Genomic DNA, 27,892 nt, shown 5'->3' on the forward strand with positions numbered 1-27,892 from the left:
GCCACTACACTCCAGCCTGGGCTACAGAGCAAGACTCCGTCTCAAAACAAAAAACAAAAAACAAAAAACAAAAAAAATACAAAACAAACAAAAAACAGTTACAAATGAAACCAACAGATCGTTCAATGAAATACATTCTTTTGCCTAAATGAATAAGTCTTCGTAAAAGCCTAGAAGGCCAGGTTCAAGTTGGGAATTCTCTAACTCCAGATCTCCACCCTGGGAATGACACTAGAGGAGCCCCTCTCTACTCCCGGCCTGAGCCGGTTGTTCTGCCCCCAGCCTCAAGCTCTTGGAGGCTCCAGCACACCCATGCAAGCTGACCACCAGGCTTCCATTAGCCACTGCTGGAGCAAACTCTCACACCTAGAAGAGTGGCCACTGAATCTGCTCTCTACCCGAGGGAAGTTTACCTGGGAAGAGACCTGTGCAAGCCCTGGAAGTGGGTACATGCCATTTGGGCAGAAAATTCCAGAGTCCTGTAGGGCAAGACTTAGAGAGCATGGACTGGGAATGGCAAGTGCACTTGGGGATGGGGTGGGGGTGGGGTACTCCTGGATTCTTGGGGAGGGGCGTGCAGGAGGAAGACCCCATCAGGAGGGGCCGTGGGTAGAGGCAGCAAGGGCCTGGCGGTACCTTTGGCGAGGGAGATGTTCCGCAGCGCGATGGAATGCTCCCAGTCCTTGAGGCGCAGGTCCTCGGTGACCGCGTTGAGCATGGCCAGCTCCTGCTTCAGCTGCAGCTCCATGCCCACGTGCGCCAGGCGCAGGCGGCGCGTGTCCTCGCTGGCGTTGCTCACCAGCACCCGCAGGTCCTGCAGCCGCGTGCGGTGGAGGGCCACGTCGTAGGACAGGCTGTGGTTGAGGCCGCGCAGCACGCCGCCCACGTCGGCCAGCTCCTCGCCCAGGATGCCCACCCTGCGCGCCAGCCTGTCCAGCAGGCCCGCGTGGTGCCTCAGCAGCAGCTGGCTACTGTTGCTCTCCACCTGCAGCTGGTACAGCTCCAGCTGCGCCGTGTCGCTCTGCTGGCCCGTGCGGTCCCGCAGCAGGGCCACTGCCTGCTCGGTCTGCACCGCCTGCGCCTGCAGCCCCCACAGCGCGCCCTCCAGCCGCTGCACTGCGCCCGCCAGCGCCAGCAGCGAGTCTGACTGGTTCTGCAGCGCGTCCTGCACCTTCCACACCTGCTCGGTCAGGTCCGCTTGCAGCGGAGCCTGCAGCAGCCGCAGCTGCAAGTCCCGGAAGCTCTCATTCAGCCGGTTCACATTGCGAGTCAGGGCCTTCAGGTCGTCAGGGGAGCTGCGCGGCCTGGACACTGCGGAGGAGGAGGAAGGGAGATGTGAGCATCGCTGGGGAGGAAGGCCCCGGGTGACAAGAGACGAACCCAGTCAGAGCCTGGCATGCAGTAGGTGCTCAATAAATGATAGACGAATAAAAAGCAGAGGTGGTGTGCTGAGCGCTTTACTAGATCCTAGGTATTGTGTTAACCAGTGGTCCCCAAACCTGCCTGCACATTAGATTACCTGGCTAGGTGTCTTACCTGCAGAAATTGTGATTAAATTGGTATGCAGTGTTACCTGGGCTTTGGAATTTTTAGAAGATCCAGAAGTAATTCTAAGGTGCAGACAAGTTTGTGAGCTGCTGTTCTAGTGTAACTATCATGGGTTAATTCAGTGGACCCCTATGAAACTGCCAGTTGCAAATGTTGAAAAGCAGTTGCATATCAGCAGTTTCATGTAGGTCAGCTTAAGATGTTGGGTGGTGTTATCCTCTCAACTTTAGAGGGTGGGTACCTGCTGCAATCTGAATAAGCCCCCCAAAATTCAAATGTGGAAACTTAATCACCAAAGTCATCGTAAGAGAGGGGGTCTTTAGGAAGTGATTGAATCATGAAGGCAGAGCCCTCACGTATTAGATTAGCGACTTTATAAAAGAGGTTTGAGGGAGCTGTTTGCCCTTCTTGCCACGTGAGGACACATAGAAGGCACCATCCATGAGAAACAGGCCCTCACCAGACATGAATCTGCTGGCACCTTTATCTTGGACTTCCCAGCCTCCAGAACCATGAGTAATACATTTGTTGTTTATAAATTACCCAGTCTACAGTATTTTGTTATAGCAGCCTGAACAGACTAAGATAGTACCATTCTTATTCCCTTTTACAGTTAGAGCTATTAGCATTGCCAAGGGTAAAAATTTACAGCAAGTAAACCTTAACTAAGAATGCTTGCTCCAGAGCCTGGGGGCTTCCCCTCAAGTCAGCTCCAGGACTGCCTAAAGGAAGAGCACCCCAGCAGCAGACTCAGCCAGGCTCAAGGCCACCGTGTCTATTTTCTGGCCTCCTGAGTTCAGGGCCCTTTCCCTTCTGCTCACGTGCTGTGCCAACAGCCTGTCTGGGTGTTCTCAGAGTGTTCTCATGACTTCTGATAAGCCACGGTGTCTCCTGGAGCTCCAGGGGCATCATGAGAAGAAACTGACGTGAAATTATCAAGCTTTCCATTCTCCAACAGCCCTGTCTCAATACTTGTCACCCAATCAGAGTCCATGATTGGACAGACATAATCCAATGAAGACTGCTTTTATATTGATATGCTCCTTCTCTGCGTCTTCTACTTCTTTGTGTTGTTTGTTTGTTGTTTTTTGTTTGTTTTTGTTTTGTTTTGTTTTTTTGAGACAGAGTCTCCCTCTGTCACTCTGTCGCCAGGTTGGAGGGCAGTGGTGCGATCTTGGCTCACTGCAACCTCTGCCTCCCAGGTTCAAGTGATTCTCCTGCCTCAGCCTCCCAAGTAGCTGGGACTACAGGTGCATGCCACCACGCCCAGCTAATTTTTGTATTTTAATAGAGATGGGGTTTCACCATGTTGGCCAGGATGGTCTCGATCTCTTGACCTTGTGATCTGCCCACCTTGGCCTCCCAAAGTGTTGAGATTACAGGTGTGAGCCACTGCACCCGGCCCTACTTCTTCTTCTAGATCCTCTATTTCCTCTTCAGCAAAAAACCCATCCCTGTGATCCCCCACCCCTTCCTCTTGGAGGGTTCCCTTTTCTTGGTTATAAGCAGCTATTGCATAATACTAAGAAGAGTGATGTGTGTCTTCATCGTTAGAATCTAGCATCCTTGTATCTCTTGGGAGGTTGTGGACTGTTCTGACTCAGGTATGCTACAAATCCTGAGTGGGGATGTCTAGGGATGCTCATTGTCTGTTAGCTGTGTCCTGTCCACAGCTGTTCCCCACTCTGCTCTGCATACCACAGAAAGGGAAATAAGGCCTGGTGGTGGGCTAGGTAGGAGGTGGGGGCAGATGAGGCACAGAACAAATTCCGCCTTGAAAATCTTGGAGGTAACCGGGGAACTTGGTACACAGCTTGTTCAAACAATGAGAAAAATTAGACGGAATAAGTTCTCATCCAGAACTTCACATTGAGAAGGAGGGATATAGGTTGTGAGGGCTCTCTAGCCATGGAAAGACCAGCTGTTACAATCTTTCAGTGATGCTTCTGGAAGCACACGGCATTTGTGGTGGCCACCCTGGAGGAGATAAGTCATTTCAGCTTAGGCTCAGAGGCTCACAGGCCTGAAGGGGTCTTGGAGCCTTGCCTCGACTTCTCCCCCACCCAGCACTTTAATCTAAGAAGGTCACATTGCAAAAGGGTCCTGGCACCCCTGCTTACACCAGTCTCTCCATCTTCAGTTAGTGCTGACTGTCAGAATTTTATGTATTCTGTTCAGACTTAAAATTTGCCTTCTTGTATTCAATTAGGAAAACAGGAAGTCAAATTGTCCCTGTTTGCAGATGACATGATTGTACATTTAGAAAACCCCATCACCTCAGCCCAAAATCTCCTTAAGCTGATAAGCAATTTCAGCAAAATCTCAGGATACAAAATCAATGCACAAAAATCACAAGCATTCCTATACACCAATAACAGACAAATAGAGAGCCAAATCATGAGTGAACTCCCATTCACAATTGCTACAAAGAGAATAAAATACCTAGGAATCCAACTTACAAGGGATGTGAAGGACGTCTTCAAGGAAAACTACAAACCACTGCTGAACAAAATAAAAGAGGACACAAACAAATGGAAGAACATTCCATGCTTGTGAATAGGAAGAATCAATATTGTGAAAATGGCCATAGTGCCCAAGGTAATTTATAGATTCAATGCCATCCCCATCAAGCTACCAATGACTTTCTTCACAGAATTGGAAAAAACTACTTTAAAGTTCATATGGAACCAAAAAAGAGCCTGCATTGCCAAGACAATCCTAAGCAAAAAGAACAAAGCTGGAGGCATCACACTACCTGACTTCAAACTACACTACAAGGCTACAGTAACCAAAACAGCATGATACTGGTACCAAAACAGAGATATAGACCAATGGAACAGAGCGGATGTCTCAGAAATAACATTACACATCTACAATCAACTGACCTTTGACAAACCTGACAAAAACAAGAAATGGGGAAAGGATTTCCTATTTAATAAATGGTGCTGGGAAAACTGGCTAGCCATATGTAGAAAGCTGAAACTCAATCCCTTCCTTACACCTTATACAAAAATTAATTCAAGACAGATTAAAAACTTAAATGTTACCTAAAACCATAAAAAACCCTAGAAGAAAACTTAGGCAATACCATTCAGGACATAGGCATGGGCAAGGACTTCATGACTAAAACACCAAAAGCAATGGCAACAAAAGCCAAAATAGACAAATGGGATCTAATTAAACTAAAGAGCTTCTGCATGGCAAAAGAAACTACCATCAGGGTGAGCAGGCAACCTACAGAATGGGAGAAAATTTTTGCAATCTACCCATCTGACAAAGGGCTAATATCCAGAATCTACAAAGAACTCAAACAAATTTACAAGAAAAAAAAATCCCATTAAAAAGTGGGCAGAGGACGTGAACAGACACTTCTCAACAAAAGACATCTATGCAGCCAACAGACAGGTGAAAAAATGCTCATCATCACTGGTCATCAGAGAAATGCAACTCAAAACCACAATGAGATACAATCTCATGCCAGTTAGAATGGCAATCATTAAAAAGTCAGGAAACAACAGATGCTGGAGAGGATGTGGAGAAATAAGAACGCTTTTACACTGTTGGTGGGAGTGTAAATTAGTTCAACCATTGTGGAAGACAGTGTGGCGATCCCTCAAGGATCTAGAACTAGAAATACCATTAGACCCAGCAATCCCATAACTGGGTATACACCCAAAGGATTATAAATCATGCTACTATAAAGACATGCACACGTATGTTTATTGCAGCACTACTCACAATAGCAAAGACTTGGAACCAACCCAAATGTCCATCAATGATAGCCTGGATTAAGAAAATGTGGCACATATACACCATGGAATACTATGCAGCCATAAAAAAGGATGAGTTCATGTCCTTTGCAGGGACATGGATGAAGCTGGAAACCATCATTCTCAGCAAACTATCACAAGGACAGAAAACCAAACACTGCATGTTCTCACTCATGGGTGGGAATTGAACAAGGAGATCACTTGGACACAGCACAGGGAACATCACACACTGGGGCCTGTCAGGGGGTGGGGGCCTGAGGGAGGGATAGCATTAGGAGATATACCTAATGTAAATGATGAGCTGATGCGTGCAGCAAACCAACATGGCACATGTTGTATCAAACCTGCACGTTGTGCACATGTACCCTAGAACTTCAAGTATAATAAAAAATTAATAAATAAAATAAATTAATAGAAGATGCTCTCAGAGGATCACAAACACTGCCAGGTAATCTAGACCTTAACTATTTCCTATGGGATTTATTTAGTGCAGTTTGATCTCAAGTGTGAGATGGTAAGAATCCTGAGAGGTTTCTTTCAGGTAAGAAAACCTGAGAGGTAAGAATCTGAGAGGTTCTGAGAGGTTCATGCCAGATATGCATTTAGATCTCTTGGGATATAGGCTGGAGCTGGCCACGTATTGAGACTGGGCTATTGGAGAATAAAAAGCCTGATAATTTCATGTCAGTCTCTTCTCATGATGTTCCTGGAGCTCCAAGAGACACCACAGCTTATCAGAAGTTGTGAGAACACTTCCAGTTTTGGTTCTCAAACTGGGACCTTGAGTTCTGGTTTTCAAACTGGGACCTTGAGTGACTAAGAGTAACAGGGCAACCTCCCAGATTGAAGCCCCAGGGCCGATTCAAGGACACATCCCGAGGGCCAAGACCCTGAAGCGGACAATTTTCTTCCTTACCTCTGTCTTCCCCAGCTCTCCTAGCCCCTCCTTCCCTCTGTGGGGGTCCCTAAGCCCAGCTAGTCCTCTGCACCCTGGGAGGTCCCAAGCCCTGCCCCATCGGCTGCCTCCTCACCTACCAGCTCTGGGCCCTGCTCCCTGAGCAGGAAACCGGACTGAAACTTGGTCCATATGGGGACGGCTGACAATCATCCACCCCTTCCCAGAGAGTTCATTTGGGTCTTTTATTGCTGTTCATTGCACAACAAATAGTCACATAAACCTAAACAAGGGAAAATTCTTCCAGTGTCTCACAACAGAGCACACTGGTTTCATTTTGTTTTTCTAACTCTGTTCATATGCATATTCAATCTTTATAATTTGATTTCTGGGTTTTTTCCCACCTAATATTATATTGTAATCATTTTATAAGCATTTTTATCCTCTGTTTTATAATTATGATTTTGATGACTACCTATAAGCCCCTCAATGGGACACATTTAATTTACCCATTCTCTTACTGTTGAATCCTTTTTTTCAATCATGGTAAATAAATGCAGAAAGATTCCTCCCCTTCCCTTTGAAATTTTTCCTAATAATACATTTCCAGAAGCTGGATTAGTAGGTCAAAAGGCATGGACATTTTTATGACTCTTAAAAATTCCAGCCAAACTACTTCTCAAAAAATGTTATACTAATTTATATTTACATTACAGATTTTAAAACATGCCGAGTTCAGTGCAATCTCACTGCACTGAGTATTACAATTTTCATGTTGTGAATTTCACAGATATAAAATGGTAACATTATTTTTATGTGAGTCTATTTGCATTTTAGAAGCGGCCTTTTCAAGGTGATGCATCAGCTCATAGGAATAAGATACTTCAGGTACCTGGGCTCATCAGAACAAAAATTATTTGGGGATAAATATTCTTTGGGCATCAACTCGCCTAGGGCAGCCTCCTTTTTTGGGATCATTTGCACATCCGAGAAATGAATTATGTCCTTCCAACAGTCACAGCGTGTTCTCTGCTCACACACCACCACCACCCAGCCTCTTTCCTCATTTAATTCCTTCCAGATGTTTGCTGTCCTCAACAGGGAATAATTCTTAGTTAAGTGTGACTCTCTTAATTCATGTTTATGCAAACAGTTCATTTATCTCTCTGCCTGGCCTACTTTTAATATGTTTTAATTATTCTTCAACTTTTATACTTTCACAAATGGGAAAGCAAATCATAGAATAGTGTAATACCAAGCGGCTTTCCCTGAGTATGTGCCAAGCACTGTTCTAAGTGCTTCCCATGTTAATACACTTAATCCTATTATAACCCTGTAAGTATTGTTAGGATCCTCATAGTTCAAATGAGGAAATTGAGGCACACAGATGCTCAGTAACTCACAAGGTCTCATGGACAGTATACACTGGTGACTGATCATGGGCTCTGCAGTTTGGTTCCAGGGTCCCCAGCTCTTGCCCCACTTTGCCAAACTGCTGAAAGGGTGGACATGGAGAACACACTTGTCTTTCTTTCTCTTTCTTTTCTTTTTTTCTTTCTTTCTTTATTGAGACAGAGTCTTGCTCTGTTGCTCAGGCTGGAGTGGAGTGGCACGATATCGGCTCACTGCAACCTCCACCTCCTGGGTTCAAGCAATTCTCCTACCTCAGACTCCCGAGTAGTTAGGACTACAGGCACCCACAACCACACCCAGCTAGTTTTTGTATTTTTAGTAGAGATGGGGTTTCGCCATGTTGGCCAGTCTGGTCTCAAACTCCTGACCCACCTAGGCCTCCCAAAGTGCTGGGATTACAGGCATGAGCCACCAGGCCTGGCCAAGAACACACTTTTTAATGATCAGAGACACTAATATAAAATAAGCTTTGAAGGGAGTGAGTTCCTCATGATAAACCTAGGCTGGGGTCAGGCTGTGTGGCAGAAACCATGTAGAGATTCAAATTAAGACTCTCAGTATTGATTACTGAATACTAATGAATGTCATTAGCATAGTAGTGTAATAATCTATGATTAATGTATTCATGTCTGCTACAGGCCCCTGCCTGAGCTAGGTGGCTTGCCCCTGCACATCCCCTACGACCTTCTCATCTGCACAGCACTGCCTCCCCACCCACAGCCCGCCCCAAGCCTGCTCCCTCTGCTCTAATTATCCTTTATGTCCAGGAAAAAAATGGCATAAGGTCAGGATGGTCCATATGTGATCCAACCAGATAGGCTGCCTTCCCCCAAGACATCAGGTGTCGCTACAGTGCCAGCTGGGTAGGTGCATGTGTGTGGGAGGGAAGAAGGAAGCTAAGGGTCTTATCTGAGGTTTAGTGACCTAAACCTTGGGCACTGGCGTGAATCATAACCCTTTGTCTTTGCAAAGAATTCTGCATCCATTGCCTCACTTAATTTTCAAGCTGACTAACCTGGGAGGTACGGGAGCAAGTATGCTGAATCTCATTTGAGGATGAGAAAAGAGAGGCTCAGGAAGTCAGGAGATTTCCTGAAGCATGAAACTGGGGTGAATTTATGCCATCTGTCCCTTACCCTGTCCTCCAAACCTACTGCTGGGATGGTCAGTCACATGGCAAACTCCAAACAGGGGGAGCAGGAAAGGAGATGACATTTATTAATCACCTACTGTATGTCAAACTTGGCTATAGTCTCTTACTAGAAGTTGCTTCCTTTACTCTTCCCAGCACACTTAGAATGTAGAATTGTTATGCCCATTTTCAGATGGAGAAACTCAAGAAGGTGGCAGAGCTCAGGCAGGCTCAGAATGCTCCATCTCCGAAAGCCCTGCTGCCTACCACTTTCCTCCCTCACACAAAACAGCATGGAGCATCTCCCCTCTTTCTTTCTAGGAAGCAATGGCAGAGTGCAAATTGCCAAATGCCCTACAATCCCATGGTATGGTCCCCCCAATCCTGCAGGCAGATAGTATCACTGCTTCACAGGTGAAATAACCCAAACCACAGCAATTCAGTAACTAGCTTGATATGGTTTGCCTGTGTCCCCACCCAAATCTCATCTTGAATTGTATCTGCTACAATTTCCATGCGTTGTGGGAGGCACACAGTGCAAGGTAATTGAATCATGGGGATGGGTCTTTCTCATGCTATTCTCATGACAGTGAATAAGTCTCATAAGATCTGATGGTTTTATAAAGGGGAGTTTCCCTGCACAACTTCTCTTGTCTGCTGCCATGTGAGACGTGCCTTTCACCTTCTGCCATGATTGTGAAGCCTCCCCAGCCGTGAGGAACTGTGAGTCTATTAAACTTCTTTTTTTTTTTTTTTTTTGAGATGGAGTTTAACTCTTGTTGCCCAGGCTGGAGTGCAATGGCACGATCTCGGCTCACAGCAACCTCCACCTCCCGGGTTCAAGCCATTCTCCTGCCTCAGCCTCTGGAGTAGCTGGGATTACAGGCATGTGCCACCATGCCCGGCTAATTTTGTATTTTTAGTAGAGACGGGGTTTCTCCATGTTGGTCAGGCTGGTCTCGAACTCCGGACCTCAGGTGATCCACCCGCCTCGGCCTCCCAAAGTGCTGGGATTACAGGCGTAAGCCACCGCGCCCAGCCTAAACTTCTTTCTTTTGTAAATTGCTCAGTCTTGGGTATGTCTTTATGTGCAGCGTGAAAATGGACTAATACATAGCTCAAGGCCACCCTGCTAGTAGGAAGCAGCTCCAAGCCCATGTCTCTTCTCTTGCCCTGTGCTCAAGTCCTGCCTTCTCTTTAGGCTAATGACACAGAAAGAAGGAAGGAAGGCGAGTATCAGACTTCACAGAGCATCACATCTAGGGCAGAGTATCAGAAAGGATGGGGTGGAACGCCACTGCACAGCAAGCATATCAATACAAGTACCAAGAAAAAGGGAGGGGCCTTCTTTCAGGTGGCAGGCAAAACCAGATTGCATTTACTGAGGTCTGGATTCATGTGACTTTAATGGAAAATTCATTTAAAAGCAGAACATAATATTCATTCAGAATCTGCAAGAAAGAAGTTATCAGTAGAGCTTTAGCACTTCAAGTGATGTGCACAGGAAACAATTAGGGTTTCCCTGACCCCAGGATGCAGGAGAAAACCAGGGCCTGCACTCAGGGTGTGTGACCGGTGCAGTCACATGGGGCCCAATGCTGGGGGTTTAATTCTCTGCTGTTGCCCTCTTGAAACTGGTGATGAATTTATCTCTAAATTTGTTTTTCTCAGTGAAGTCCTAAGGCACAATGGAGCCTATGCTGGGGATGTGGACCCCTGGCTTAGGTGCAGTCCCATCTCCCACCACCCCCTCGCCACCCCAGATTAGGGTCCAGCCACCCAGTGCCTCACCCTCCTCTCTATCCCCAGTGGCAATGGTCAGGGTCAGGCCTGGTATGTGTGATGAGTCATAGGGTAGGGCTCTAGGCACCTATAAGTGTCTTGACTCTGACTCATGAGTGTCCCTGTACCTGGGAGAGAATAACAGTGACTGGTTGAAAGAGACCATGGCAGCAAGGAAACAGCTTTTTTCCTGCTTTTTCGACAAAGAACCCTGCATTTTTATTTATTTATTTTACACAGAGTCTCGCTCTGTCACCCAGGCAGTGCAGGGGTGTGATCTTGGCTCACTGCAACCTCTGCCTCCCAGGTTCAAGCAATTCTACTGCCTCAGTCTCCAGAGTAGCTGGGACTACAGGCACATGTCACCATGCCTGGCTAATTTTTGTATTTTCAGTAGAGACGCGTTCCACCGTGTTGGCTAGGCTGGTCTCGAACTTCTAACCTTAAGTGATCCACTCGCCTCAGCCTCCCAAAGTGCTGGGATTACAGGTGTGAGCCACTGCACCCAGCCAAAGAACCGTGCCTTTTTAAATTCTTTTATTTTTATTTTATTTTACGATGGATTCTCACTCTGTCACCCAGGCTGGAGTGCAGTGGTGTCATCTCGGCTCACTGCAACCTCAACCTTCCTGGGCTCAAGAGATTCTCCTACCTCAGACTCCTTAGTAGCTGGGACTACAGGTGTGCACCATCACATCCAGCTAAATTTTGTATTTTGTGTAGAGATGGGGTTTCACCATATTGCTCAGGCTTGTCTTGAACTCCTAGACTCAAGCAATCTGCCCACCTTGTCCTCCCAAAGTGCTGAGATTACAGGTATGAGCCACCACACCCAGCCTGAGAACCTTGCATTTTTGCTGTGCATGGAGCCCTGCAAATTACGAAGCTTGTCCTGATAAAAAACTAACTACTGTTGATCTTCTGTGACTCCGATAGCAACTCTGAATAAGCAAATAAGCAATTCCAGGGGGAGCCTGTATTAGTCCTCTCCGGCTGCTGTAATAGGATACCACAGACTGGGTGGCTTAAACAACAAACGTTTATTGTTTTGCAGTTACAGAGGCTAAAAGTCTGAGATCAAGGTGCCACCAGGCTGGTGTCTCCTGAGGCCTCTCCTCCTGGCTCGCAGGACACCTTTTTGCTGTATCCTCCCATAACCTTTCCTCTTGGTGTCCCTTCTGATTCTTTTTTTTTCCTTTTTTTAAGAGTTGGATTTTCGCTCTTGTTGCCCAGGCTGGAGGGCAATGGTGCAATCTCGTCTCACTGCAACCTCCGCCTCCTGGGTTCAAGTGATTCTCCTGCCTCAGCCTCCCCAGTAGCTGGGATTACAGGCACCTGCCACCACGGCCGGCTAATTTTTTTGTATTTTTAGTAGAGACGGGGTTTCATCATATTGGCCAGGGTGGTCTCGAACTACAGACCTCAGATGATCCGCCTGTCTCAGCCTCCCAAAATGCTGGGATTACAGGCGTCAGCCACGGCGCTTGGCCGTCCCTTCTGATTCTTATAAGGACAGCAGTCCTATGGGATCAGGGCCCTCCCTTATGACCTAATTTAACCTTAGAAACCTCCTTAAAGGCCCTGCCTCCATATATAGTCACAATGGGGGTTAGGGATTCAACATGTGAATTTTAGTGGGATACAGTTCAGCCCATAGCAGGGTCCTTTAACATCCCTGGTTAGCAGGATGGGTTCTTGCTGCCCTCTCGGGCTGCAGGGCTTGATTTTTAGGACTAGCAGATGTAATCTACTCTTTCAAAATATTAGACAGTGACAAGTGGTTAGAACAGGGCAGATTCAGCTGGGCATAGTGGCTCACGCCTGTAATCCTAGCACTTTAGGAGGCTGAGGCAGGTGAACCACCTAAGGTCAGGAGTTCGAGACCAGCCTGACTAACATTGTGAAGCCCCACCTCTACAAAAAATACAAAAGTTAGCCAGCTGTGGTGGTGCACACCTGTAGTCCCAGCTACTCAGGAGGCTGAGGCAGGAGAATTGCTTGAACTTGGGAGGTAGAGGTTGCAGTGAGCCAAAATCATGCCACTGCACAGCAGCCTGGGTGACAGAGCGAGACTCCATCTTAAAAAAAAAAAAAAAGAGAGACAACAGGGCAGATTCATGAGATTCATGTGGTGAGTGCACTGTGGGGCCCATTTTAAAATCTATAATATAAATATAAACTTACGTAACTTTTTTGGAAAGTAATTTGGCTGAAATATTTAAGTCATAAAATGTCCATGTTTTTTGACCTAATTCAGGTTCTGGAAATTTATTATTAGGAAAATTTTCAAAACAGGGGAAACCTTTCTGTGTTTATTTACCATGATTGAAAAAAGATTGAGGAGCAAGAGAATGGGTAAATTAAATGTGTCGCCTTGAGGGACTCTTAGGCAGTCATCAAAATCATAATTATAAAAGATAGGGAGAAGATGGGAAAATGGGAACATGCTTATGAAATAGTAAGTAGGGGAAAAAAACCCAGAAATTGAATTATAAGAATTGGGTATGCATAAGGATGGAGCTAGCAAAAGAAAATGAAAAAGGAAGCCAGTATGCTCTGTTGTGGGATGGTGGAAGAACTTTCTTATTTTATTTATCCAAATAAACAAAATTCACAATTTATGTGAATATTGGTTGTGTAATAAAGAGCAATAAAATGAACTCTCTGGGAAAGGGCAGCTGATTGTCAGCCGTCCCCATATGGAACCAAATTTTGGTCCAGTTTCCTGCACAGGAAGCAGGGCTTAGAGCTGGTAGGTGCTGAGGAGGCGGCTGATGGGCAGGCCTGGGGACCTCCCAGGGTGCAGAGGACCAGCTGGGGATAGGGACCCCTGCAGAAGAAAGGAGGGGCTAGGAGAGCTAGGAAGACAGAGGCAAGGAAGAAAATTGCCCAGTTCAGGGTCTTGACCCCAGGCAAATGTGACCTTGAATCAGCCCTGGGATTTCAAGCTGGGAGGTCACACTGTTTCACTTAAGATCCCAGTTTGAAAACCAGAACTTACAAAACTCGGAGGGTTCTCACAACTTTTGATAAGCTGTGGTGCCTCTTGGAGCTCCAGGGGCATCATGGGAAGAGACTGACATGAAATTATCAGGCTTTCCATTCTCCAACAGCCCTGTCTCAATACTTGTCACCCAATCAGGGTCCATGATTGGACAGACACACTGGTTCTAGAATCTAGATCCTGGCTGATGATGATTTCTCCAGTGGGCAATTCCTATGATTACCTGGGCTGTGACTGGGTCATGGATTCATTTCCCCCAGAGCTCTTCCTTGCAGACTGGAGCAGGGGGCAGGAGGCATGGCATTAGGCAGGTCACTTATACTCCTCTGGCCTCAGTCTTTTCATCTCCAAAATGGGAGAGATATTCAGTTTACCAAAGACTGCATAGACCCAAGCCAATGGCTAAAGTCTGCAAAGCCCTGATGAAGCTGCCCAGGGCCCAGTTTGGGCCATGTTACTAGAAGGCTCATGGCCAGCATGAAGGAGACGACCCTTCCATCATACTTTGTCCAGTCTGTTCACACCTTCGAAAACTTCATTTTGATCAAGCACCACCTCTTAGGGGAATGTTGACAACTGGAGTCTGTACTGACAGATTGCCAGTAGCCTCCAGAAGCTAGCTGGGATGCAGGAAATTGATTCTCCCTGAGCCTCCAGAAGCAACCAAGGATGCTGACATCCAAGTTCTGATTTCTAGCATTCTGACCTGGGAGACAGTACAATTCTATTGTTTTAAGCTGTCTCATTGGTGGTAATTTGTTAGGCAGCCTCGGGAAACTAAAACAGGTATCCAAAGCTTGGCAGTTTCTCTTGACTCAAGGAACAGGCCTGGGCAGGAGACCAGTGTCATTAAAGAAGAGGTCACAGCATCGCAACCCAGGCTGCTTAGTGGAGACGGAGAAATGGCTGACAGGCGGGTTAGCAAGAGAAGAGAATGGGGTCTCAATGGGTGGTTGGAGCACAAGAGTCTTGAGCCAGGTAGGTGTCACCCATAAAGACCATTTGTGGAGTGAGAACATCCCAGCCTCTAGTCTGGAGTCTGGGAGCATGTCTCTAGGGTCTAGGCTCCCAGAGAAGAGCTGCTAAGAGCAAGCAGGGTGACAGCACCAAAGCAGAAAAGTCAATCCTGGGGCCAGAGGCACAAAGGAATGAGAAGGCTGAGACCCAGGGAGCGGGAGAGGGCTCAGGATCCCAGCACTGCCCAGCCAGGCCAGAGGACCCAGGAGCACTCCCAGATCCCTGGGCCAACAATGACACGTCTGGATTCTAGGACCAGGCTGTTGGCCCCACCCATTCCCAGCAGATAGGGGGAGAGCAGGGTAAGTGGGTCATTCAAACAAATACTGCCTGCTCTGGGCTGCCTGGAGCCATGGGGAAGGGCCAAGGCAGGAGAAATGAAGAGCCAGGAAGGGGAGGTCCTGGGGACATTCATTAGTACCCAGGGAGGAGGGCAGCGCATTGGTAATTTTTTGATAAGCCCTTTTTATTTTTTACTTTTATTTTATATTTTATTATTATTATACTTTAAGTTTTAGGGTACATGTGCACAATGTGCAGGTTAGTTACATATGTATACATGTGCCATGCTGGTGTGCTGCACCCATTAACTCGTCATTTAGCATTAGGTGTATCTCCTAAAGCTATCCCGCCCCCCTCCCCACAACAGTCCCCAGAGTGTGATGTTCCCCTTCCTGTGTCCGTGTGTTCTCATCGTTCAGTTCCCACCTATGAGTGAGAATATGCGGTGTTTGGTTTTCTGTTCTTGTGATAGTTTAAAGAACCACATGCCCTGGTTCCTAGCTCAGCAGGAAACATAAGATAAATATTTACAGGCTGCAGGCTGACTTCTCCCGGATGCCTATGCCCCGCCAGCCCCTGCCCAGAATTAGGAGGAGCCCAGAGCTTTCAGCTGCAGCTTGGAGCAGCAGGAGACCCCTTTGAGAAAGAACCAGAGAGACTTTCGCTCTCTGCACAGGTGACCCATGATGTTCAATGCAAGCGCCATCTGGAGACTCATCTGCTGGGGGCTCTAGGACAACATGGTTGCCTACATAGTTATGGTATCCTGAATGCCTCCCTGAGCTGGCCCTGGTCACTTCAGAGACCAGTAGGACAAGGAAAGTGGCCAATTCTAGGTCTTACAGGCAGGGTCCAACAAACAAAGCAAAGGATGAAGCAGGCAGATCACTTGAGGTCAGGAGTTTGAGACCAGCCTGGTTAACATGGCGAAAACCTATCTCTACTAAAAATACAAAAATTAGCCAGGCATGGTGGCACATGCCTGTAATTCCAGCTATTCGGGAGGCTGAGGCAGGAGAATCGCTTGAACCCAGGAGGCAGAGTTTGCAGTGAGCCGAGATCACGCCACTGCACTCCAGCCTCGGTGACAGAGAGAGACTCTGTCTCAAAAAAAAAAAAAAAAAAAAAAAAAAATTAAATAAATAAATAAATAAAAAACAAAAAAAAATGATGGGGATACTTCACCCACTGGAATGGTGGATTGGCTGCAACCCAGATGCCCATCATCTGCAAATAAAACCTGTCTCTGGCACACTGGTGAGCACAAACTGTGAATCCTTGGAAGCACGGAACACACACTGTGCAGTGGCCAGCTGATGGTCACGGATTTCCATATTAGGATGGCCTGTCAGAACTTCAAAGAAAGAAAAATCCCACCCATGTATTTATTACTGTGCCCAGAGGCGGGGCTGGCTACTTTGTGCCCTGGCCCTAGCATTCCCTATTGGTGGTCTAGGCAGAGTCTGTGACACCTTACTGCTGTTTACTGTGCAAATGGGATCCAAGATGAATTCTAAATCAAAAGCCTCCTATTGAGAATATTCCCAGATTCCCATTTTGGAGGCTGGAGTGTCTGAAATCATTACTAGCACTGCCAGAAAACCAAGAGTTTTAATGAAACTCACTCAGTCTTTGCAAATTTAAAAGTAGCGTTTGAGACTTGCTGTTTTGAATAACATAGCAGCTAACACAGAACCTTGCACCTGGTAGGTGATCAGTAGATAGTAGTGAAATACTGTAGTAGTATGAAGTGAATGGTTGCAAAGGAAAAACCAAGTTCCAGGAGGTGTAACCCAGCAGCGCTCACCCCAGCTATACCTCCAACCTCCTGCTTCCTGCCCCCAGCACGTGTGGGACTTTCCAGAATCCTGGGACCAACCTGGGACTCACCTATGCATGACCTTCACCCTCGGGAAGTCCCAACCCCCGGGGACAGGAGTGGGCAGGTAAGCACTCTCCCCAGACAACTCAGGCCCCTGCTGCACAGCTCCTGGGTCTTGCGGGAATGAGGCCCCAGTTGCCACAGTGGGGACCAACTCCAGGACACATGTTGGCATTTGCTTTTCCTCCTTCCTGATTTCAGTCTCTCCAAGTCCCTGACTCCTGCTGCTTGGGACCCCATCTCACCAAGAACTTCCAAGGCCCTAGCTCTGGCTCTGATTTCCATAGAAATCCCAGGCCACCATCACAAAATACCACAGACTGGGTGGCTTCCGCTACAGACTTTTATGTTCTCACAGTTCTGGAGGCTGGCAGTCCGAGCTCCAGGGGTTGGCACGGCTGGCTTCTCCTGAGGCCTCTCTCCTTGGCTTGTAGATGGCTGCCTTCTCTCTTGCCCTCCCATGGTGCTTCCTCTGTGCAAACACATCCCTGACATTTTCCTGTGTGTCCTTATCTCCTCTTCCTATAAGGACACTGGTCATATTGGATCAGGGCTCACCCTAATGCCCTCATTTTCACTTAGTCACCTCTTTAAAGTTCCTATCTCCAAATACAGTCACATGCTGAGGTACTGGGGGGATAGGGCTTCCACGTGTGAATTTGGAGGAGAAACAATTCAGTCCATAACTAGTGGCTAGGGAGGGCTCTTCCTAAAGATGAACTGGAAAGAAGTTGGAGTGGACAGTAATGGCGGATGCCCATTTCCAAGCTGTGGTCATATCATTAGGCAATATTGTCTCAGCCCACTCAGAAGAGCCTACAACGAGCCTAGGCCACGGGGTGCTTCTAGAACCAAGTGCTTCCTCAACTCACTGATGCCGTCCTTGGCTAACACATGTGCAGGGTCTGATGACTCAGTTTAGAAACTTAAAATGTCCTGTGGGGCACAGCAATGTGAATGTACTTATCACTTCTGAACTGTGTACTTAAAAATGTTTGAAACTGAATTTATTGGTGTGGGATTGTAACTATAATTTAAAAAAAAATCTTGTGGGGAATCTTCTCCATACTTTCATGGGGTTTGTTGGTGTTTTCTTGCAGTTATTTCTAGAAAGGGGCCCTCAAAGGCTCACTAATCGAATATGTCTGTGAAGAAATAAAACCCTATCTGACAAATTTAGACTCTGTTCTCAAACCTCACATGCCTGTTTAGAGAGAAATGACTTGCCCTGTAGATGTTCACTGATTTTCCCAGACCCCTTTCTTTGCATTTAAGGGAAAATCCTCATTGACAGGCAATGCAGGAAAGCCCCTGCCTACAATGAATCAGTACATGGAGAGGGGTGGGCGTGAGGCTGCTTTTCTACAGCCCAGAGTTGACCTTATCTCCAGCAGTTTTTAATCTATGTGAAAATTAAAGGGGAAAAAAATCCAGCTTGCTGGATTTCACTTTGTACACACCCTTTTACATAAATGTAGCACCCGCCCATTGTAAACTAGTAACTCCTTTCTGGAACCTCATTTCATCACCGAGCCAGCAACCTGACCACTTATATATATATATATTTCTTAAACACGAATAAGTGGTCTAAACTTTATTAAGAAAAAACATGAGATCGTTTCAATACTTCCTGCAGAGACATTCTCTGTTTATGGAATAAGCGGGTCCTGCCTGATTAACGGTGGAGGGGGCTTTCATTCATTCAGCACCTAGTGATTGTCAGGCACTATGTTGGCCACTTTATACCGTATACAGAATATCTGAAACATGTATGAATTTTTAAAGTTTTATAGCAGTCTTCAGAGACAGATGTTGTGGGGGAAACTTAGGGTTTTGGATCTGCAGGCAAGATACTTGCATCAATGTGAACATTAAATGTATATGACAGGGACTTTTTGCACTCCACCGCCCCAAACACCATGCTCCTTCTCCCTGCTCATGAATGGCTGGGCCCCATGGTCAGGGATATTGGGACATTAACTTGTAGGCTCTAAAGCGATGACCAGTGCAAGTGGCTGGGTCAGAGCTGGGGGCTGTGTTCACGTGGTGTTGACAACCTGGCTGTCGGTCCAGCATCATGGTTTCAACCTCCAAGCCAATGAGTGAGCTCTGACTTTTGCATGTCCCCCACCGTGGACTCTTGTCCCTGCTCTTCCAGGCCACAGATGTGTACTGCCAGTCTCAGCAGGAATTAGACCAGAGAGTAGCAATGTCAGGCCTGCAAGAGACCCTGGCAACCACTGTGATGCCCCTCCATATTTTATAGGTAAGGAAACAAGAAGCCTCTTGTCCTGGGTCACGCAGCTAGACAGAGGTATAGATGAGATGACTAACCCAATAGCCCATCCACCTAACTGGATAGAAGAAGAAAGGAAGCTAATATTCGTGGGAGTCTACTCAGTGCCAGGCAATGGGCTGGGGACTGCATGTATTATGTTTCATGGGATCCTCTGAGGTTGCTGTTCATATGTCCAGTTTTACAGATGAAGCTTAGAGAGATCGGGTGGCTTACTCAAGATAACACTACTAGTGAATATTAAATCCAGAATCGGAGCCCCAGACTATCTGCCTCTTTCTACTCCACCACAATCTGTCCCTCTTGCCCTAGCAAGAGCCTCCCTAGGTTGCGTTAGAGGCCCCTCCTCTATTTTTCTCCAGTCTGCCTCCTGGCCACAGTCCCATGAGGCTGTAATCTGAAATCAGTGAGGGCGGCAAGCATGTTTCTCTGCTTCTATCTTTCTGGACAATTTGTTCCATAAGTGCTTGTTTTCAAACAGCTCACCATCATTCCCCCAGGGGCTCCACATAGCTTTCAGTTGGAGGAGCATAAGCTCTCCCCATTGGTGATTTTCTCAAATTCGTCTTTCTTCACTTGTTGAGCCGGTCATAAAGTGTTTTAAGGAGGCTGGAAATTATTCTCACGAGTAAGCATGTGAGGAATCTGAGTCCGACTTGCCAGGAATCTAGGCCTTTATTGGGTTTCCTCTCTCAGAACATAAGGTTTGGAGCCCAAGTGTCAAATTTCTCACATCACTGTTCTTTAAAAGGTGGACTCACAGTGCAGTAAGATCGTGGACACTTTGAGCCAAAAGTGATCTTAATAATAATTTACTTACCACTTTCATGTGAGGAAACAAAGGCTGGAAAATGTGATATGAAATGTCTCAGATCACCTAGATCATTGGTGATGAAATCAGGGCTTGTATGCATATTTCTCAAAACCCAGTTCACATCTTTTTCTACTATACCTACTCTGCTGTATAGGAAGTCAGAATTAGGCATCCACTCACCCACCCATCCATTCATCCATCCACCCACCCACCCACCCATCCATTCATCCATCCATTTGTCCACCCAACTGTCCATCTATCCACCCACCCAGCCATCTGCCCATCCACCCACCCAGCCATCTGCCCATCCACCCACCCACCCATCTGTCCATCCATCCAACCATCCATCCATCCGTCCATCCGTCCATCCATCCATCCAAATCATCACTGACCATAATGCAAAAGGCATTTCACCCAAACAGGGAGGGTTTTCCCAATTAAAAACACTAACACTGAGAGCAAGAGTTACTTTGAAGGATTAATTGGCCCCTAGAGTATTTTGCATTATTAGATTGGTTGTATATCTTCAGGATTGCAAAAATATTCAATCTGGCAAAACAGTCCTATGAAATTGTGCCAGTGACAATCATCAATCACAATATGATTTTATGGGGATTCAGAGTCTTTTCTACAAAAGAGAAAAATTCTGATAACAACTTTTAACATCATATAGTTAAAAAAAAAACCCACAATACATCTTATGTTTACCATGTTTCAAAAGCTGGCAGCTTTGTGTGAAGTGTAGATTATATAGAGGAAGCAGATTTTATAATTCAGAATAGATTCTAAATAGAATGGAATCAATTTAGATTTAGAATAGACTCTGAGAATTGGTTGGGTCCTTAGACACAGTTAGATCAGAAAGAAAGGAATGTTGACCTTGGAGTCCAGAGGCCTGGGTTGGAGTCCAGAGGCCTGGGTTTGAGTCCTGACCACTACCCACTAAGCTGATATGTACTCTTGGACATGGGAATTTGTCTTTCTGAGTCTCTCACTTTTGACCCTAAAATGGAATTAACAACGTCTACCTCGTGGGGTTGTGTGAGGACCCAAGCAAAGAATGAACTCTAATTGAGCACTTACTACAGGCCAAACACTGTGCTTTTTGTTATGCAGATATTATCTCATTTGAGAAAATCAAATAGATGGGAAGAAAACCCCACATATACTGCAAAGCCCTATTCAAATTTAAACTCTCAGTGTTGTTATCAACATCCTTTCCATGCACACCCTGCACCTCCCCTTTCTACACTCATTCTCAGATTTGTAGGCATTAATATTTATAGTGGAACTCCAAACAGATGCATAGAGCTTTACATTTCACAAAGCACTGCTGTGGACATCATCTCATTTTGTACTCTTGACCAATATTTAATCCCCATTTACATTATTATTATCATTATTATTATTATTATTGAGACAGAATCTTACTCTGTCACCCAGGCTGGAGGGCAGTGATGTGATCTCGGCTCACTGCAACCTCTGCCTCCCGGATTCAAGCGATTCTCCTGCCTCAGCCTCCTGAGTAGCTGGGATTACAGGCGTGCACCATCACACTCTGCTAATTTTTTTGTATTTTTAGAAGAGACAGGGTTTTGCCATGTTACCCAGGCTGGTCTTGAACTCCTGACCCCAGGTGATCCACCTGCCTCGGCCTCCCAGAGTGCCAGGATTACAGGTGTGAGCCACTGCGCCCAGCCCCCATTCACATGAGATGAAGAACTGAGGCCAGCAAGAAATAGCTTTTCCACCATTAGCTAGTGACAGCCAGGCCTCGAGACTGAGTCTTGCAGCCCCAAGTCAGAGTATGTTCCATGTGCCTTTATCCTACCTCCTCCCTATGATTGTGACTTTCTGGCTGCCGGAATGCACAGCTTTTCATCCTCTTCACGCTGGTGGCCCCCACTACTGCTCTCCCTAGAACCAGACAGTTGCTTGATACTTTCCAAAGAGATCCAGAACACTGTTCTCTCACTTTCCAACCACCACCACCAAGCCTGCCAGCTCTCTCACTGTTAGGAAAGCTGCCCATTGCTTCAACTCACAGGTTGATCCCAGCCCCTTGACCTTCTCCACCTGCCCTCCTCTGGCCATGCCCGGATCAGTGCCGTGCCTGCATCCAGAGCTGCCTTCCGATGCCCTGGCCTCTGGGAGAGTTTATCAACTTTTGTATACATCAGTGGTGAACTCCGGGCACCTGCATCTACCTCCTTCCCCATTTTAACTCTCGGGCTGCATGGTACTGCAGAAGTGTTATGCTGACTTGGCCCTTTCTTGTGCTGCTTGAATATCCTGGAGTTGGGCTGCCTTGAGTGGGTTGGAGGGCTGGAAAAAAAAATGCCCTTCGCTGCTATCTCAAAGCATCTTCATGCTTCTTAATGCTGAAGCCTGCTTTGCCTCTCATTCTTGGAAGTAATTGTATCCACTTTACCAAGAACATGAAAGCCATTTGGCAAGAACACCATCTCTTCTGCATCATTTAGCATGAATGCCACCTCCTCTGCACCTCGCCATAGTTCTGCAAACACACTGCTTCTTCTAAGATGAGAGTAAGAAGCATCCCTCTTCCTGCTCAAGGTGACCTGCACCCTCTGTGTTCCGTTCTGTCCCCTGCTGGCTCCTTGATAGGAAGGCAGTGGTGGGAGAGGTGCAGTCCTGTGATGCCTTGAAAGACCCATCCAACACTGGAGCACCAAGAGGGAGAAAGGGTGGGGTGTATTAGGAGGTTGCATCCTAACTAATGAGGGTACCCCACAAGATAGCCCTTTAAATATTTGAAGATGGATCCCCTTTCCTTAAGTTTTCCTTTGCCAACATGGCAAAACCCTGTCTCTACTAAAAATACAAAAAGCTTATATTTTTACAAACCAGGCACGGTGGTGTGAGCCTGTAGTCCTAGCTACTCCGGAGGCTGAGGTGGGAGGATCACCTGAGCCTGGGAAATGGAGGCTGCAGTGAGCACTGCACTCCAGCCTGGGTGACAGGAGTGAGACTCTGACTAAAAATAATTATAAAGTCCCTTTACTGCCAAAGTCATTCTTTCCTGAATGTGTTTTAGCTTAAACACATCCAGTGGTATGCTGATAAATGTTTAACAACTGGTTCTCCAAGGGGTTGGGGAGAAGCCTAAGCTGTGGTGCTTGCCAATGTTTGAGGTGTAAATATCCCACTATGACCGACTTCAAGCTACCAACATGACATCATTGACTACGGAGTTAGGAAAAGATGCACGTAATCAGAGCTGACCAGCACACCACTGTCTGCAGCCACCTTACACTGCAGTGGTGAGAGAGGAAAACAGCAATGAGGAGGGTTAGAAAAGCCACATTTGATGACCACCTTTGTAATAACTGACTCGGCCAAGAATTGTAAGTGGACGCTAAAATCATGGAGTAAAGGATTGCTGGGATTCAGTGTATTTACACAGCCTCAGAGTGTCTCCCCACAGATCACTTCTTAATTAGAGGGAATAAAAGATAGCTTTACAGTAGATAATTCTGACCAAATTTACCTTAACCAAACTTACCATTACCAATACAGGAACAAATTGACACAGTCCGCCTCCTCAAAGGATTTAGAAAGTGTTACTGCCAGGAAGGTTTAACCTACATCAATCATGGGAAAACAATTAAACAAACCCAAGTTAAAGGACAGGATAGCAAGCAACTGGCCTGTATTCTTTAAAATGTCCATGTCATGAAATACGTGAAAGGCAAGGAGCCCATCTAGAAAAGACTATGGAGCCATGAAAACCACATGTATATTCTGGATTGGATCCTGCATCAGGAGTTTTAAAAATGGTTATAATGGACATTCTTGGAGCAACGGAAGAAAATTAAATATGGATGATATACTGTATTTATAATCAGCATTAGATTTCTTGAATTCAGTAATTGTATAGTGGTGATATAAGACAATGTCCTTGTTCTTGTAAATACACACTAACATATTTAGGGGTGAAGTTTGCAACTCACTGTCAAATGGTTCCACAAAAATTAAAAATGGTAATAACAAACCTAGGGCGAGAAGAGAGAGCAGGTACATGCAAATGGTATAAAATGTTAACAATGTTAAAATGAAGGGTGTATAGCACTCTTTATAGCTTCCAACTTCTCTGTAGGTTTAATATTTTTAAAAAAATAAAAAATTGAGACCAGGCATGGTGGCTCATGCCTGTAATCCTAGCATTCTGGGAGGCCAAGGTGGATGGATCACCTGAGGTCAGGAGTTTGAGACCAGCCTGGCCAATACGGTGAAACTCCATTTTGTAAAAATACAAAAAAAAAAAAAAAAAAAAAAAAGTAGCTGGGCATGGTGGCAGTTGCCTATAATCCCAGCTACTTGGGAGGCTGAGGTGGGAGAATCATTTGAACCTGGGAGGCGGAGGTTGCAGTGAGCTGAGATCGCGCCACTGCACTCCAGCCTAAGTGACAGAGCGAGAGCCTGTCTCAAAAAAAATAATAATAATAATTGAGGTCAGGCGCTGTGGCTTATGCCTATAACCCCAATACTTTGGAAAACTGAGGCAGGTGGATGAATTGAGCCCAGAAGTTCAGGACCAGCCTGGGCAACACGGCAAAACCATCTCTACTAAAAATACAAAAAATTAGCCAGGTGTGGTGGTATAAGCCTGTAGTCCCAGCTACTCCGGAGGCTGAGGTGGGAGGATCACCTGAGCTCAGGAAGTAGAGGCTGCAGTGAGCCGTGATTGTGCCCACTGCACTCCAGCCTGGGTGATGGGAATGAGACTCTAAAAAGATAATAATAAAACAAAACAAAAAAGAAACACTGAGGAGTTTTCTAACTTGCATGGAGCCAAATAAGACTGGTGCCTCCCTTACTCTCTACGAACATAACTTTGATCACAATAGCTTTTGGTGACAGACATGTCACACACTGACTCATAGACTGCATCCTGCCAAACTCAAACCCTCAACCTTGCTTTAAAAACTGATGTCAAGCCGTGGCTTCCCCATTTTGTGGGGCACTGCTTCATGTGTGTCCATATTGAGCAGGTCTAAGCTATCACTCTGGGTTTCAGCCTCATTTTGGATTCTGATTCTGCATTCCTTTGAATTGAGTGCTGATCTCTGTGAACCACAAAGACGACAAACATGTCATCTGGGATTTAACTACATAAAACAAAGATTTATGAAGCATACAGGTTGTGCAAAGCAGCAGGTTGAGTACAAACAAATCAACAACAAGTAAATAAGATGTGAGTGTCAATCATAGCCTTCTGGAAGATAAGAACCAGGTCTTACACTTCCTTGGTCCCCCTATAGCACCCCACGGTAGTGAGTATGTATTAGATACTTTATAAATGCCTGATTTGACCTCACATAGTAACCAGGCAAAAGGCTTAAACAGCCAGTCTCCTTAAGAGATGACACAAGTAATAATCAAATGTATGGAAAGCTTGACGAGATTATTAGCTATCAAAGAAATGCAAAGTTTACAAAAGGAAATCTCTAAAAGTAATGGAACAGTGCTACATCATGCTGGCAAGACCGTGGTGAACGCTAGTGTGTTTAAACATTGCTGATGACTGTGCAAATATTTTTGGAAGGCAACTTGGCAAAAAATATCAATAGCCATAAAAATGTTCACATCCTTTGCAAAATAGTCTCCCTCCTGGGAATTTAAGAAGTAACCCAAAAGAAGGGAAATGCTATAGCTGTGAGAAATTTATCACTCTCTTATTTGTAGCAGTGAAAACCTAGAGAAGTCGTGGATGAGCAATTAGGAACAATTAAATCATGGTACATTAACCAGATAAACTTTAATGAAGCTCTAAAAATGACAACCATGAAGTCTGCCATGTAACAATGCGGGAAATGCATACGCTATCACAGGAAGCAAGCACATACACACATAGGATTAAAAGAAAACCAGGGTTTGTGAAAACAACTGACTTTAGAGGAGTGGAATTATGAGTGCAGCCTTCTTCTCTGAAGGGGGTTGGCTCCAGGACCCCCCACAGAAAATCCTCAGATGCTCAGTCCCTTCATTGGACCTCCTGTATTTGCTGGTTTCACATTCTCAAATTCAATCAACCATGGATAGAGAGAGGACTCAAAGGAAACCAGCCCTGTTAGCACCTTGATCTTGCACTTGCAGCCTTCCTGAGAGAAAGTAACTACATCTATTGTTTAAGCCATGCAGGCTGCGGTATTTTGTTATGGCAGCCTCAGCAAACTAATACAGACTATAAGAGACAACCCAGCCAGACAGGGCTAATTTGGCTCTATCTAAGGGTAGGACCAGGAGCCCTGGGCACAGTGGATTATGGGTCATTGTAGGCACCACCAAGTGTGCCCAGGGCCAGAGAGAATCTGACGAGGCCTCCTTTGCCCTCTTCATCCCAGTGAATGGAATGCCCCCCTTTTTGATTTAGGAAGGGGTGGGATCTGCATTTCAAATAACAACCCACCCCTCCCCGATTTCTGTTTTAGCAACCTCGTTGAACTGAGGTCATGTAGAATGACTGAATTCATGATCCCCTTAGCTTTTGGTTTTTTTCACTGTTCTCCTTCGGTTTCTTCTGTCTCTCCTAGCGAACAGAGGTCCCAGGTGGTCAGAATATCCTGTTGGGCTTTTTTTTTTTTCTTTGAGAGGGAGTCTCGCTCCTCACCCAGGCTGGAGTGCAGTAGTGTGGCCTTGGCTCACTGCAACCTCTGCCTCCCAAGTTCAAGTGATTCTCCCACCTCAGTCTCCCAAGTAGCTGGGACTACAGGTACACACTACCACGTCCGGCTACTTTTTGTATTTTTAGTAGAGACAGGGTTTCGCCATGTTGGCCAGGCTGGTCTCCAACTCCTGACCTCAGGTGATCCACCTGCCTTGGGCTCCCAAAGTGCCGGGAATACAGGCATGAGCGACTGCACCCAGCCTCTGTTGGACTTCCAAGGGAAAATTGGCTTAAAAATCCAAAGGGCAAGAGATTCTGCTTCTGGGTGCATGCCCAAAAGAATTGAAAGCAAGGGCTTGAACAGATACCTGAACACCCATGTTCATAGCAGTATTATTCACAGCAGCCGAAAGATGAGAGCAACCCAAATGTCCACTGACGGATGGATAAGCAGAATGTGGTCTAGCCAAGCAATGAAATAGTATTCAGCCTTACAAAGGAAGGAAATTCTGACCCCTGCTTCAACCTGGATGAACCTTGAGAACATTACGCTAAGTGAAATAAACCAGTCATAAAGGCTCACGCCTGTAATCCCAGCACTTTGGGAGGCCCAAGTCCGAGACCAGCCTGAACATGGCAAAACTGCATCTCTACTAAAAAAAAAAAAAAAAAAAAAGTCAGGCATGGTGGCGCATGCCTGTGATCCCAGCTACTTGGGAGACTGAGGCAGGAGAATCGCTTGAACCCGGGAGGCGGAGGTTGCAGTGAGCTGAGATCACGCCACCGTACTCCAGTCTAGGTGACAGAGTGAAAAAATAAAATAAATAAATGATAGACAAACACTGTCTGATTCCACTGATATGGGGTCCCCAAGAGAAGACAAATCCATAGAGACAGAAAGTAGAATGGGGGTTGCCAGGGGCTGGGGGAATAAGGAGTTCAGGTCTAGTGAATGCAGTTTCAGCTTGGAGATATGAAGAGTTCTACTGGTGGATGGTGGCGATGGTTGCACGGCAATGTAAACATGCTTAATGTCACTGAACTTTACACTTAAAAATGGTTAAAATGATAAATATTATGTTCTGTGTATTTCACGAGAATAAAGAAAATTCTAAAAGGTAACTGAGGAGGGGAGCTGGGTGGGGTCGGGGGTGGACGACAGATTTGGCCTCGGGCTGGGTCGTAGGCCTCCTCCCCAGGGTGAGGGCGGTGACTTAGGGGAGGGTCTGGCTGCTCCAGGCATGCAATTACTCAGACTCAGCCTTGGCCACACCCAAGGCCACAAGATAGATGGGCCCTCTGGGAGGGAGGCAGCGAGGACCCAGCTCAGCTTTCACAACTGGAGTCTCAAGACCTGGCTGGGAGCCTCGAGCTGGAGCCTTCCTTCCCCTTCCCCCATCTTCTCTTCCATCAAATACAAAGGCAG

General features: G+C 46.1%; 1 protein-coding gene across 1 annotated transcript in view; it reads right to left on the reverse strand.

Moving 5' to 3' along the window:
* The window catches only part of SCARA5 (scavenger receptor class A member 5), a 123,996-nt gene that overhangs the window by 51,995 nt on the left and 44,109 nt on the right, over positions 1 to 27,892 (reverse strand). Inside the window, exon 4 of the mRNA XM_054497362.2 lies at positions 637 to 1,311. Coding sequence (XP_054353337.2) covers positions 637 to 1,311 — 675 coding nt within the window. The remainder of the gene's footprint in view (positions 1 to 636; positions 1,312 to 27,892) is intronic.

This window comes from Pongo pygmaeus, chromosome 7 (assembly GCF_028885625.2).
Source record: "Pongo pygmaeus isolate AG05252 chromosome 7, NHGRI_mPonPyg2-v2.0_pri, whole genome shotgun sequence".
In the NCBI taxonomy this organism is placed as follows: Eukaryota; Metazoa; Chordata; class Mammalia; order Primates; family Hominidae; genus Pongo; species Pongo pygmaeus.